Source organism: Notothenia rossii (genome assembly GCF_949606895.1).
Source record: "Notothenia rossii genome assembly, chromosome: 8".
Classification (NCBI taxonomy): Eukaryota; Metazoa; Chordata; class Actinopteri; order Perciformes; family Nototheniidae; genus Notothenia; species Notothenia rossii.
The window spans coordinates 17830294-17845465 of record NC_136906.1 but is presented as its reverse complement, the minus strand read 5'-3'; the positions used below and the strand labels follow the sequence as shown (position 1 = coordinate 17845465).

The window sequence follows — 15172 nt, the reverse complement described above, 5'->3', positions numbered from 1 at the left end:
GCTGAGTGATTAGATTGTAAACTTTAGTCTCAGTGGGTCTCAAACGGTTTGGTCATCTATGTAAACAAATATTTCTATCTATTTAATATAGTTGTTCAAAATAATTTAAAAAATCATTCCAATGTCAGTAAAAAACAAAGAAACACCGTTTAAAAGGGGAGTGACAAGTAAAATATGCATAAATAAAAAGAAAGAATGCAGACTAGGTAAGTTTAAGATGGGAGAGAGGAGTATATCAATTATGTGTTATTGGTTGTGAGCATATTCTAATGGTTTTTGGAGTAATGAAATATATACAGTTTTGTTTCATATGAGTGTTGAAAGCTGTATCCATAAATCTCTTAATTTTGCTCTCAAAGTGCATCAGATTGATGCATTTAACTTCAATTTAAAGACAACAATATTCTCATTATATACACTACACATCTTTCTTGGATTTTTTAACACCATAGTCCCTAATATATTTGCAGAAAGGCAGGAAATGGAATTAAATGGAGAAAAATGTTTCATTGCGGAGGACCCCCTGTTCTGTCTCCCCCCCACTTCTCAAACCAAAGTTACACCCTTGGTCACACTTTTCTCCTGTCTCTATCCATCCAGTCTGATCTATCCTAAGCGCTTTCCCACCCTTCTTCCTCCATCACTGTTGTGTTTGTGTGTGTGAGTGTTTTTGTTGGAAGGCACTTGGTGCAGCTCAGGCAGGGCAGATGGAGGAGTTTGTTTGCCCCTGCAGCACTGTCCTGAATTTGAATTCATGATCCGAGAGATGTGGGGCCCGTTTTGCTCTCTTTTTGTGTCGTGTGCTTTACATTAGGATCATGGAGGGGAAGTGAAAAGTCGCTTGAGTGGTTTAATAATGGCAGTCTCTTGTTCCATATGGTGGCATTAGCCTCCACAGACTGAAATACTTGCAGTGTATTCAATGCAGCTAGGTCATTAGCGCCACCGGGACATGTTTCTTAGTCAAAATAGCCAATATATAGTTTCTGAAAGACACAAAGCTCAGTCAGGGACCACACATTCAAACTAAATACTTTTATATAACACAGTTACTGCGTGACGTACATATCTATTTGTCACCAATCTGTTGTATACTCACTGCAGTTGAAACGGTATCTCACCCTCTCTTTTCCCCCCTCTTTGTCTCCCCCTTACTCTTTCTCAAGACGACTTGATTGCAGTGGTGTGTATTCTGGCACCTTGCCCACCCTGCAGCACTGTCATTACTTGGTCTTGGTCAAAAGCAAGAAGCGGTGTGTTTGCATTTGTGCATGCATAGCAACCATACAAGTAAGTGATTTCAAAAAAGCGACAGACAACTGCAGAGGGAGGATGTCTGCAGAGGCTCTCACGGGGAGGGAGACTTCTGTTCTGCCAGTCTGTGTCAAAGCATGCAACATTCTCTGTGATCTGTTCGGGCTTGAGAGAGAGTCGAAACGACTGATGCTGAAGCTTTTTTTATTTTGTATGTCTAAGGCAAGATCAAGACTATTAATTGTGTAAAGCTATGGTAACACAATGTTGTATATAATGTAATAAACACAGAGAAATTGAATAGATTCACCTTATCGGCATTGATTCCCTATTCAGCTCATTGAGTGTGGGCACAATATCCAATAATGCTACAACCCGACATATTAGGAGTTTTCTTTATTGAAATCATATGCTAAAAGGTAATAAAGATGAGTTAGTGCTTTCTTTGTTTGACTTGATAAACGGTGTTAAAATCCATACAAAAAAAACAACAATATTCAACAACAATACTTCACATTTATTTTAAGCTCTAACAACTGATTTTTCAACAAACTTCTTTAAACTCTGCTTAAAATGTTAACTTAATGTGTTGATATTGGCAGGGGAGCAATCTAACATAGGCATTACTGTTTTAAGGCTAAAACAATCTATTGTATAATTTATGAGTAAATCATCTCCACCTATCTGCACAATGGCTCCAGGAGGGCGTGATCGGGGCGTTTAGGGCTTTTGCATACTTAAAAACACACAAATTAGATGCATGTGCAAACCATATGAGACATAGAAATATGCACTTGGAATGACATTTGAGCCTTGAGACTCATGATGCAGACACAAGGCAGTGTGTGTGTGTGTGTGTGTGTGTGTGTGTGTGTGTGTGTGTGTGTGTGTGTGTGTGTGTGTGTGTGTGTGTGTGTGTGTGTGTGTGTGTGTGTGTGTGTGTGTGTGTGTGTGTGTGTGTGCGTGCGTGCGTGCGTGCGTGCGTGCGTGCGTGCGTGCGTGCGTGTGTGCGTGCATGCATGCGTGCGTGTGTGTGTGTTTCTGTGGAGATGTGTGTGCCTGTTTGAGTGGAAAGACACAAACATACCTGAGCAAAACAAGTTAGTGTGAGTAATGCTGGCTGCCATGCACCTATTCTCCCTGCCATATTATTCTGGTTTCTTGGTCCAAGCACATATTAGGAGGATGTGCTCTGAATAGTGGCAGTGAATTAAGACAGTGGCACTTTTGACCCGAATGTGTTTCACCTATCGATGAGTGGTCCTTTTGAACACAAGAACACACATGGATTCTCTTTTCTGTTGTCATTTTATCATCATCATCATCATCATCATCATCATCATCATCATCATCATCATCATCATCATCATCATAAAATGGCTCTCAGGCTGCTCAACTATTTAAATTCACTGACAATAATTGATGTTTGGTGACAAATTAAATACATAATGAAGCCCATCAAGTATGCAGTTGCACACACACACACACACACACACACACACACACACACACACACACACACACACACACACACACAAACACACACACACACACACACACACACACACACACACACACACACAAGCCATTATGAAACAAAAAGAACCTCATCCCACAGAGAGCACATAGGAGACATGGTTCCACTTGACTGCTTGAATCCACTTCATTCTTGTTTGAGTTCCTGCAGAGGCTTACTTATATAACTAAAGTGCTCGGTTACACATGGAGAGATGAATAATCAAATAGTCAGCAGTGACCGAGACAGTGGGAGGAGCTCCGAGAGCAAGTCAAAACATCCTTCTTCTCCGATATAAGTAGCACCTTGGTCAAAGGTGCAGTGCCGTGTCCATGTTTACACAAAGGCACGTGTAAAATGTTCCTGTATGTGGAATGTGCATTAAGTGTGTGAGCGATAGAAAAGTGTGTGTTGTTATGCGTTTACACAAAGATACAATCCATAGCTTTCGCACTAGCTGCCACTGCCACCTCCAGGCACCAGAGGAGACTGCTGAAAGACTTCCACACTGCTGCATTGTCAGCTTGTCAGTGTACCGGTGATGCCTTTCAGGTCAGTCTTTCTTCTGGTTGCCCCGACAGTAAAGCGATGCATATTAGTTCTGTTCACAGGATGCACCCAGGTTTTCAAATACTCTTCACACACACACACACACACACACACACACACACACACACACACACACACACACACACACACACACACACACACACACACACACACACACACACACACACACACACACACACACACACACACACACACACACACACACACACACACACACACACACACATGCCAACACAGACACACATCTGCTCCCTTCGCTGATGGGAGAGCTCTCCGAGGTGCTGAAGCAGTAGTAAGCCAGGTGCAAGTCGTGGTTGTCATCGGTGCATAATGCCACACATTTACACAACTTTCCCCCCGGCCGCACACGAAACAAGACCCGGCGCTGTGTGAGGGCTGATGGTAAAGAGTTAAAAAATCCTGCCATGGTGTTTACATCCATCCTCAAATGGCTTTCATAATGACGTGCAGCTTGTCGACCTACCTAGCCTCTAGTTTACCTCTGTCTTGGTGTGTTTGTGTGCATGAGTATGTGCATAGGACAGAGAGAGGAATTGCAGCTGAGCACTGCTACAGTTCAAACTCTAGATGTTGTGTTTGTAACTGTTTGATATGTATAACTCTGTTCTTAGCACTGGCCTCCTCACACAGCCCCTTTCTCCCCTAGGCAACACTGATCCTCAGATCAATCATTAGGGAGGAACAGGCTGCTTCGAGGTGCTCCTCTAATGAGAAATGTAGATCATTATGACAGGAGAGTGACGACACAGACATCCATCCTCTCCTCATGCTAAATACAAGCTACTTGTACACGCCCACTCGGGCCCCACCATGCTTCTAAAGAGAACCAATCCCAATGCATTCCACCTTGATCTGTCGCTGAGGCTATTCATTTAGCTACTGTCAGCCGAAGAAAAGATAAAGGAATGTTTCACTGCACATTCCTGAGAGACTATTTTTAAAACCTGAAATGTACTCCTGGAAGAATACACTAACACTATTAAATTAGAAGATGCCCCACAAGAGCCACAGTCAGCAGGCATTTTACCCATAATTCAGCTGGGAACCATTTAATATCCTGCTTCAAATTAAAAGGTTGCACTCTTCGGGTGGGTTTGTATCATATTTCACTGCAGAACCAGCCAGCTCAGCACCCACTACACATTCCACACCGAGAAGTGCTTTTGTCATGGTTTTCCAAATATCAGAACACTAAACCCCTTTGTGTTTCTCTTTGCAGTGTATTATGAATCAGAGCAGAATATTATTGGGAACAGGTAAGTCATTATTAATAAACAAATCCTTCAAAGATGCGTTGTCATATCAATGTACCTACAGTCTTTGGAATTATTAACTTATCGTTTATCTTGGGTTTTGCATTAAAAAAAAAAACTATGACTGTAAAAGCAGTGGTTCTAGATCTGAAAGTGTGCTCTCATTACTTCATTATTTTTAACTGGATGTTGACAGTCAAAATGATTTCTTGCTATAATGTCCGCTGTGGGACTAATACAGGAATAAATGAAATCTGATTGTGAGCACATCAACTTCCAAAATGCACAGGGACTCTCTTACAAATAAATGTTGACTTTAAATGGAAGCCCTTTTTAGTGTCACGTTCTGGTGGAAAACCGAGAAGATATGCAAATAATATGAAGTGGGGAGTCACAGGAAGGTATGTGGGTGGAATACTTGGACAAAGAGTGATCACTAATGCAGTTAGGGGAGGACTGATAGAGTCCAAAACTTGACTGGACTCACTGTCATTTGTATGCTCAGCACATTGCAGGGTACACGTGCAAACCGTTATTTATTCTGCTCTAATTCAAGCCCCTACACAGGACAGCCATGACTTCCTGCTCGGTGGTCCCGTAGCACTGCAGCAGCACCTGGGTCCTCTTCCCCATCACGCCAACGTCCAGAGGATTCATAAACGCTGCATTAAAACGGGCGAAGAGAATGCCATCTCAAGCATGTCTGCATTATATCTTTGTCAGCATGTCACCTCTGTGATGTTGCAGCACACACACATACACACACATTTAGATGCAGGGTGTAGGACTATGCAGAATATGTGCAGGCTTAACTTTTAGCCCTGGTCACTAAGATGTCATTGAATGTAAAACAACTATACCTATGCTAATTTTGAATATTTAAGCTCACTGTGGGAGCGGATGATGATGATGATGATGATGATGATGATGATGATGATGATGATGATGATGATGATGATGATGATGATGATGATGATGGTGACTAATAAAATGCTGTGTGTGTGTGTGTACAATGATAAAGCCAGACACAGCGTGGCCCTACATGAAACACCAGATATCGCTCAGTTTGATTAAGAAGACACATAATGGAAAAACGCCATCGTTCATCAGATTGACCCTTACCTGTATCGAAGTGGGAGCTGAAGGCAAAACTGGGATTGAAAAACGCCGAAGACATGACAATCACATGTAGGACAAAGACCATCCTCCTCGTTCCGTAGCAGAAGACAGCAGAAGCCTAAACACAAAAAGGTTAGGGATAAATTCCCGACTCAGGTGCTTTTGAGAATCATGTAACCTAAGCGGTAATGCGCAGCATTTTATTCCATCACACCTCACAGAGAGCCCAGCGAAAAATCCTGCTCCACCTTCAGCTCGAACAGATTTGGGGACAGATGTTGACAGTCATTTCCATTTCACAACATCTGTTAGTTTATTTTCTTGAGAATAAAATACCGTCTCGTTGTCTTCCAGTTGACTGAAATTCTGGACAGGCTTGATGTACCGACTCGGTCACCCGTTTTTCACTGTTAAATCTTGGCTGCTCCAAACATTTGGTGATCTTCAATTTGTGTTCCTTTCAGAATAAAGCTCGGTTTGCTCCTATGTCCGTACTACATGGTAGGCGAGCATCTGGTTCTTTAAAAAAAAAAACGGACAGCTATGCGCATGGGTTTCAGCTTCGGTCCAGAAAGAATGAGCGACATCTTGCACCAGGGTCAAGCCACATAAAATTAGCAACTACTTCCGTTTGAACCTTTCAAAATAGAACGGACTTGCTCAGGACTACGAGATAAATTGAGTCGGGCTTTTAATTTGAAGAGCAAAAATCACGTAGGCCTACTGCCCAAGCTTTCTCTGTCACACTTTACGCAGCCAGCCTATAGGAATCCTGCCAGTGAGCGTGTGCGCGTGCATGTAGGGTCATTTTGAAGACAACATTTTCCTGAAATACTTTAGGTTTTAACTTATTTGGGGAACACAGGCATGGACGTCACGTACCTCTATCCTGATATAGGCCACCACGTGTTCCATCCAAGACTGTTCCCCAGATACTCTTGGCCGGTGAAAGGGTCGGCGCTGTGCATGGGGGTCGGATTGTTTTGTCACTGTCAGATAATGCAGGCAGTATGAGTATCAAGCATAGACCATGAGGGGCCGTACAGGCCGTAATTCATACTGGTCCTCTCACGCACATACATTCTTCTTTTACATACATATATTTTCACTCTTACATACATACATTCTCCTTTTACATACATATATTTTCACTCTTACATACATACATTCTCCTTTTAAATACATATATTTTCACTCTTACATACATACATTCTCCTTTTACATACATATATTTTCACTCTTACATACATACATTCTCGTTTTACATACATATATTTTATAATATATGCATGTCTGAAGACAATATATGTATGCAAGAGAAGAATGTATGTATGTATGTATGAAGACAATATATGTATGCAAGAGAATAATGTATGTATGAAGACAATATATGTATGCAAGAGAATAATGTATGTATGTGAGAGAAAGTATAGTGGAAACGGAAGGAGTATGGTTGAAACGGAAGGCAGGTCATTCTCGCGCTGTGATTGGCTCAGAAGGTCGAGCGGGGCGGGCTCATGTTCAGAACTTCGGATTTCAAATCAAAATAAAATGATGGAGGGAGATGAATCTATCTATTGTATCTGTGTTATTGTGTTGCTCTGTTGGAGGAGCCTGTGACCTAAGGTTTTCATCGACATAACTACCGTGTAGCTATGTACGCATGACAATAAAAGCCTTGAATCTTGAATAGACCTTAAAGGCTTTTATTTCCGATTAATACAATGACAACTAATATAACTGTGTAACACTTGTACACATGTCAATCGAGATGTGTAGAAAATTGAAGTATTTTTTTCTTCACACGCTTTTAAATTCCATGGACAATGACAAGTATGCTACTGTAATATTGAGCTACAACTTGATGAACAAACGTTACTAAATGTTGGATGAATGTTTAAGTTTACATATTTCTAACTATCACGCTAATGTTTTTAGCTTGCTATGCTGTTGATTAGTCCCCAATCTGTTTAAGGTGGGGAATGTGAAATAATTTCCCTTGCTAGCCGACAGCTAGTCAGGCATACATATTGATGAACTTAATCTTGCTAGAAGAGGTTAATCAAATTCTATGTTGTCTATGGGTCAATATCTAAAGCATTACAGAGCAGGTGAGGACACATGGCTGACACACTTCTGTATTGTAAGTTAAGAAGATAATTAATGTATTACTTCCAGCTACGTCTAGTTTTGTCTTTCAGTAGAAAGACAACACTTTATTTATGATATATGATATATCGCTTTGAGCACCAGGAAAAGCGCTTTATAAATGTAATGTATTATTATTATTATCTTTTAATGAATATAAAATAAAATATCTGCTTTGTTTTGTAGGGCCAAAACAGTTTATCATGACACTTTCAACAAAGACATCATCCTTCTTCCGGGACCATCCAGCACTGCTGTCATAAAGCATCGGACAAAGCAACAGTTGCATGAACAAGGACATATATTGAATGGATTTGAATTCCAGAAATCCTGGGACCACAGGACTGTCACTGATCAAATTAGAGATGCCTTTGGAGAACAACTCTCAGCTGATGTGAGGTAAGCCCTTTAATGTAATCATCCAGTCCCAGTCCAAACTGTGATATAGTGATTCTATTCCAATGAAAAAAGGACCTAACCTATTAAGCCAGTTATTCATACTAGTACATTTGATTTTGTGGCATCACTTACGTTCGTTCTCATTTATTTTTCTGACTGCCATCATCAAAGAGGAAATGGAAAACAGACTGTCAGAGGATCCGTTTCAATTTGTCTTGTGCATTTTTTTACCTTTTGTCATTTTACGCACTGCTTTTCAGCCTAGAGCTTCTGATGGCATGTGGCAACAGATTGATCAAGCCAAAACTGCGTGCTGGACAGGAACTGGATGCAAATCTCATACATAAAGTGTATAAATCGAAAGCCCTATACATCAGACCATCAAAGTCAATTTTGGTATGTGATATCACATTTGAATTAACCTGCAGAACATTGTAAAAATAATAACCCATAATCGGTGTATAAACATGCCTGAAGATTAAATGTTGTCAGTTACCTCTGACATTTGAAATGTATGTTCTTCTTGAACTTTAATTTCATCTTTGTAGTCATGAAAATTTTTACTAGCTATGTGTTTATTTATTTTTGTACTTCTATAGACTAATGCAGAGTTAGAATGCCTGTTTTACATTTTATATCCAAGCACAGAAATCGACTTAATTGGCTGCTGCCTAGTTGGACTAACAGAGCTAATAATAGAAGGGGATACTGGTACTCGTCGGGAGATGTCACTTTTAAAGCATGGACAGTAAAAATAATTGTTAGCAATATAATCATTAATCCAAGTGTTTCCAGATACTCTTCAGTGTACAGTTGAAATGTAGTATATCTGAAAATTATTTTTATGTCTTTCCAAGGATGAGGTTACAGGCTATAGCAGTGAGGACAACATTTGTACGGAAAACACTGGTTCAGCAAGGCAGCTGCGCTCCTCATTTCGACCACGAGATAGACAATCAAATGCATCTTCAGACACTTTCAACAGTCCAATGACTGCCTCCCCACCAAACTTTACTTCTGCAGTTCAACCTTTTGCCTCATCACTTGGGTGTGGAACGTCATTCACTCAAACTCCTGCCTTGACCTACCAAAGCAGTATCTCACCCTACCACAGCAGCACATCAGCGAGCATTTATTCTACTCAACTGCCAGTATGCTCGCTGGAAAGCTACCCTTCCAGCAGTCAGCCTTCTACATCATCATTTGGAGGAACAACTTCTGTTGATCCAACTCCGGGCAGCACTCCAGCAAACCATTGTCCTGTGTTACCCTCTATCTCAACACACCACCAATCAGCAATCTATGATAGCTACCTTACAATAATGTCTGCATTGTCTGTCGAGTCTTCTGATGAGGAATTGAACCAGGCTATACTAGCAAGCCTGCAGAGTGAAAGGTTAGTACAAAAAAGATCTCGGAGGGCTTACAAAAACACGTCAACACTTTTTTTTTAAATTACTCACTGTCGGAGGGTAGACACAGTTCCGCACTGTAGGTTTAACCATGTGGTATTAAATAATGATAAATTAGATCAAGATTTATGACATAATTTATGACATTATGTGCGGATATTTGAATCCCCTGTGCGTTAGACCTCTATTGTTGTCCAAATACTATTTAAAACACAGTAAGTCACACCACTCCACTGAGTGGCACATTCCTTCATCCCTGGTGAGAGCGACTACTTTAGTTTGTTTAGAAATGGCTCCTCAAGACTAATAACAGCAATAAGATTGTTACTCTCAAGAGGAGAGGTTACTTGAATGGCAGATGCCACTGAGCATTCTCAGGAACGCAGTTTAGTTTGCAAGCTTACGCTACATATCACCACCTATTGACTTTCTACTATACTAGTATACTTTGTACGTGACAATTATGTACTGAAGTTCAAAATGGTCAATGATCATGAACAACACACACACACATAATGCTACTTGCTCAAAACTAGTGTGTGTGCCCTAACTTTTATTTATCTTGCTAGTTCCAGGATGGCTACGGGATGTTTGTTGCCGGTGAGAGATATTTTGCAAGATCTTGCAACAAAAATAAATCATCAGAAGAAATGCAAGTTCAACATCAACCGATCCACAGTCCTGGATGGAGCCATCAGGGGTTTTAAACGAGGGACATACGATCCATGTCACACTTTTTTCTGTCAGGTTTTCTGATGATATGGGAGTACCTGAAGAGGCTGTGGACTTGGGTGGACCAAGAAGAGAGTTTCTAAGACTTCTAATGGAAGCTTTGCCAAAATCTCCAATGTTTGAGGGAGAAGAAGGCAAACTGAACTTGGCCTTTGACAGTAGTGGTATGTATTGATTGTAATCTCACATGATAAACTCCAGATAACCATTTATTACATGTATGTCACTGTTTTATATGATCTTACAGGCATTTTTCAAGTCTCTATACGCATGCATTGTCAAATATATAATAATTGTCATTTCTTCTAGCCATGAGAGAGGACCGGTACTTTATTGCAGGCAGGGCCATTGCAGTAAGCCTTGTACATGGCGGTTCCCCCGCAGGCTTTCTGTCCCCAACTCTCTTCTCTTGCCTTGTTGATGGCCCAGAATTGGCTAAGCCAGTGTTGGAAGATGTTGCGGATATTGACCTGCACGAAAAAATTAAGAGGGTAATTTATTTTCCTCAGTTTTAGACTATGTTGTGCTGTAAGTGTGTCTCTTTTTACACCAGTAGCTAGTGCAGAGGGGAATATGTTCAAATGTTGGCGCTTTCAAATGTTGTTTTTTTGTATGTATTGGAAGGTCACGGAGGGTAAATCATTGGAAGATCTGCTAGTAACAAAAGAACCACTTGAGGAGTATTTGGCCAATGCTGGCTGCCTGAGGCCGCTGCGGAGGTTGGAAGACAAGAATCTGCTTGTAGATGACATCCTGATGTTCCAAGTGATACACAGAGTGCGTAGTCCTTTTGAGAGGTACATTTTTATCCTCAGTTTTTTGCCTCCAATAAGGAATTGAAACCCATGAAGATTGCATTGTGTTCAGGGTTTTCTGTCGGCCATTTCTGTTGAAGTGTATGCGGTAATTTCCCGACTAAACCGCACCGTATATAAGCCACATGACAGTATTATGTTACATCATCGTGTCACATAGGCTAAAACTAAATGCCAGGTGGTTGTGGTGCGAGCGCTTCTAGCCATTTAAAAGTTGTTGTACAAAGTAGTTGTGGGCTTGGGTTGTGTGTTAGAGCAAAAATACTGTAAACCCTCCCCGCACGCGTACATACGCACATGTATTTTTCTCCTGTTTGAACAGCATCTAAGCAAGTCATTTTTCCTTGCCATGACGTATAAAAAGGACTACATGTGAAGATGTAAAAGCTTCTTTAGTTCAAACTTAAGTCGCCAATCAAAACACTTTAAAAAGCAAGTGTGATTTTTACTCAGATTTCGGGATGGACTGAGAACACTTGGTGTGCTGGACAAAATCCAAGCTCACCCGGAGAGTTTTCGCCCCCTTCTATGCTGGTCTCCTACAAACCTCACAGCTGACCTGCTTGACAGCCTCTTCACCATCCGCCTATCAACAGTTGGCAGCAACAGAAGGAGTGCTGAAGAAGTTGTTGTTCCTTTCTGGAGAGACTACCTAACAGATGCAGAAGGTTAATGTATAATTGTTTAAAGCGTTTCTTGTATGAACTGAAATATCTCCTCGCTTGTAATTAACAATGCACTGCATCTTGACATTGTATCAGTTAAGTGCAGTGTTTTTTTTGTTTGTTTGTGTTCTTTCTAATTTCCGATGTATTGACTTTTCTCTAGATCAAGAGGGAACACAGAAGCTGAGGACAATTCTTGCCTTTGCCACTGGAGCCAATACTGTTCCACCAATTGGCTTTGATCCACCACCTTCAATTGAATTTCTTCACCAAAATTATGACTCAGGAACCACTTCTAAACTTCCCATTGCAAACACCTGCATCAACTGTTTGAAGTTGCCACTGCACAGCTCTTACATAGACTTCCAGGAAAATATGGACTTTGCACTGGGAAATACCCAGGGTTTCGGCATAGCTTAATTCATGGGCAGGCCTCCATCTCAGTATTCTGTTTAAAGGTCAAGTTCACACTCAAATAAATACATTTTAGTTCAAAAAATCCCAAACAGTTATTGACACGTTTTTATTGTGGATATCATTCCACAGTGTTTTGCTGGGAACATCTTTTAAAGTACAGTTCAGATTTTGAGAAAGTTCAATAAAGACAAATTCAACTTTATTGAGTAAACTTCAATTGGCTTTGGAACTTGGCTCTGTATTTTTAGCCAGGATTAGGTTGCCAGTCATTTTGCAATCAAAGTTTTAAAAAGAAAAAGGTTTTATAAAGATGTACAATTGTTAGGTTACTGTTTAGGTTCATGGTTGCAGTTTTCTTCCAATTAATGGATCCTTGCTGTGTATAGGATGTTAAGACCTTTATGTGCATTAGTGAGCTCAAACCTCCATGTTTAACATTTCCAGCCATATGTCTTACTTTAAATGTTCAAATAAATTGTTACCAAAAGTAGTGAAACACGTGTGAATTGAAACCACATTTTATTAAAGCTTTTGGCTCTGGAGAACTTAATACATTGACTGAAGTATTGATTATTTTAACATTTGATGTCCTTTGTCAAATACAATGATACAGCATCAGTGAAATATGTGAGAAGTCAGTAGGAGCACAAGAAGCAACACAAAATCAGCACACCATAGAACAGAAGAGGACAAAAGCTGAACTTTTTTTCCCATTACTCCACTGAAATAAACGCTTTTTCTTTTTAAGCAGTGTATGTTAAAACTGACAATATGTTTAAGTGTCTGTGAAATAGATTGTCGGTGTGTTTTGCTTTGCTTTACACTACTAAAGGCCGTACATATACTGTGTGGACCTTTTCTATTGATGTGAATGTGCTCTTAAATAGGCCTACATGTATCTGTCGAGGGGGGTTTTGTTTCTTTTTGGTACGCCATTTGGTTCTATGATTTTAGGTATGCCTCTCTTCAAGAAAATACACAAGGTTGCAAAACAAATATATACCATGATTCCCATCATCTTCAAATGGATCAAAAGACTGCTGAAGTGTATCCATTGTTGAGTCACTGATGGTAAGGTTAATAGATGGAACAACAACAACATTGTTAGTCTGTAACTCTGGGAGTGGTCTGTTGTCATCAACCCCAAAGCCACTGTCTATATCATAAATACCATTCATACTTGGGTTATGCGTTCCTGCATTGTTGACTATGCCTCTTTGCCACAGCTGAAGAGGAGTTTGCCCCCGTTCTGTTGAAAGACCATGGTTATTCCACTGGTTCTGAAACTCAGTGGCAGCCCTTTGAACCCGTGGCAAATAAATATAGTGAAGACAAAATATATGGAGCTCATTAAGTGAATCTAATACACCGTGCTCCTCCATAAAGTTGAAAAGATTAACAAAATGAAATGAGACTACTCGATTTACCTCTGCCCATAATCTCTCAATTCTTTGGTTGTGCACTGACCTGCCAGTAATTACACTATGTCTGTTTAATCCTCTTCTGTAAAGCATGAAACGGGCAACACCTGTGTTTTCCAGTCCATGATCACATCTCACCCTGGACTTTTTTAGTCCAAAGTTCTGAACACCGTCAATGAATAGTGACAACACACTAGAGGCTCTGTTGTTGTCAAGACAACAAAGGTATATGATGGTTCGACTGAAACCATCAACACAGCTGTGGAACACCATTCTCCATCTCACAAACTTGTGGTTTCCATCTATGTGCCTAAAAGAAATTAAAATTAGAGTAAATCATGAGTGGGAAAACTATAACTGGGCCAAGGTTAGACATGCATAAATAATTTAAAACTAAGAGAAACAATTCTTAATAATGACCTCTTGTGCTTTTGATGCTTAGTCCATTTGGCTGTACACTCAAAGCTGTGAATGCAGGACTTATACTTGTAATCAAGGGTTTACTTTTTACATTTACTTTCACTCAAATAAAGGATATAAGTACTTGAGGATTGTAAGAAACTGACAACTGAGTTTGTGCTACTTGATTCAACCAAAGTTGTTCTATTGGGAATTTACTCACCATCATTGATTGGGGGTTGGAACACTGTCAATTCGTCGACGTATTGCATGGCGTCTTCTGAACGACCGTCCAATGGGGTCAACTTCTTGCAGACTCTGTCTAACACGCCACCTTTGAATGCGCAACCCACGTGACCTCAATCTCCCATGCACATATCGTTCACCTGCATTTGTGGTGCGCTGAAGAATTTCAACAACAACTCTGTTCAAGTTGTCATTGGATAGTGTTGCATATGTCAGTGGCTGAACGCCAAGCTGCTGTCTATGCCTGTAGAGAGTCCGACAGCTTACCCACTAAGCATGTTGCAATGCTTTGCCAGTTCATTCCAAGGGATACCAAATGAGATATTTGCTCTCCTGAAATGCTGTATCGAGGTATGCCTTGATGTCTAGTCATGACAGGTGGAGGCAACAGTGCTAAGCTATTCTCAGACCTGGTTCTTTGTCTGGTTTCATAAGCTAATATAATAAGGATAGACCAGCTATCCAGGCCAGTCTCTATAGATTTTCCAAGGGGTACAAATGCTGCTGCCGGAGTAGGCCTACTGACTGGAAGTAGAGCTGATATCATGTCTACCATCCTCTTAAAATACTCTGTCCAACAATATCAGTCTCATGAAGAAACGTGTTTTAACTCTTATTCAAAATAGCAGAGATTAGAGAAACTTGTTCTCAGGAGGGGACATTGACAGAGGATTACTCAAAAAGTACACAGTACTTCATAGTATTTGTGGGAGTAGTTTCACTAGTCCAATAGTGTCAATCTCACGAAGAACTAATGACAAAAAAAATCAGTTTTTCCCTCATCA

General features: G+C 40.4%; 2 protein-coding genes across 5 annotated transcripts in view; one reads left to right on the top strand and one right to left on the bottom strand.

Annotated features, from left to right (window-relative positions):
- The window catches only part of aatka (apoptosis-associated tyrosine kinase a), a 32165-nt gene extending 25856 nt beyond the window's left edge, over nt 1-6309 (bottom strand). The window contains exons 1-2 of one of the 2 annotated variants that reach the window (XM_079645408.1): nt 5948-6309; nt 5737-5851 (exon numbers count right to left, since the gene is read on the bottom strand). In XM_079645408.1, the coding sequence (XP_079501534.1) occupies nt 5737-5818 (82 nt within the window). In that variant the 5' untranslated portion in view covers nt 5819-5851; nt 5948-6309. The remainder of the gene's footprint in view (nt 1-5736; nt 5852-5947) is intronic. The other variant, XM_079645409.1, reaches the window with a different exon arrangement.
- LOC307016355 (G2/M phase-specific E3 ubiquitin-protein ligase-like) lies at nt 5636-12831 on the top strand. Of its 3 annotated transcripts, XM_079645419.1 has the most exons (10): nt 5636-5865; nt 8068-8280; nt 8541-8676; nt 9138-9676; nt 10262-10292; nt 10440-10588; nt 10734-10915; nt 11049-11221; nt 11693-11907; nt 12068-12831. In XM_079645419.1, exons 6-10 carry the CDS (start codon nt 10453-10455, stop codon nt 12322-12324), a joined length of 963 nt encoding a protein of 320 aa, XP_079501545.1. In that variant the 5' UTR covers nt 5636-5865; nt 8068-8280; nt 8541-8676; nt 9138-9676; nt 10262-10292; nt 10440-10452; the 3' UTR covers nt 12325-12831. The 3 variants fall into 3 exon arrangements, with proteins under 3 accessions (XP_079501545.1, XP_079501543.1, XP_079501544.1); XM_079645417.1 differs by having other exon boundaries at nt 10262-10588; XM_079645418.1 differs by lacking the exon at nt 5636-5865 and adding an exon at nt 7694-7844 and having other exon boundaries at nt 10262-10588.
- The last annotated feature ends 2341 nt before the right edge of the window (nt 12832-15172 follow it).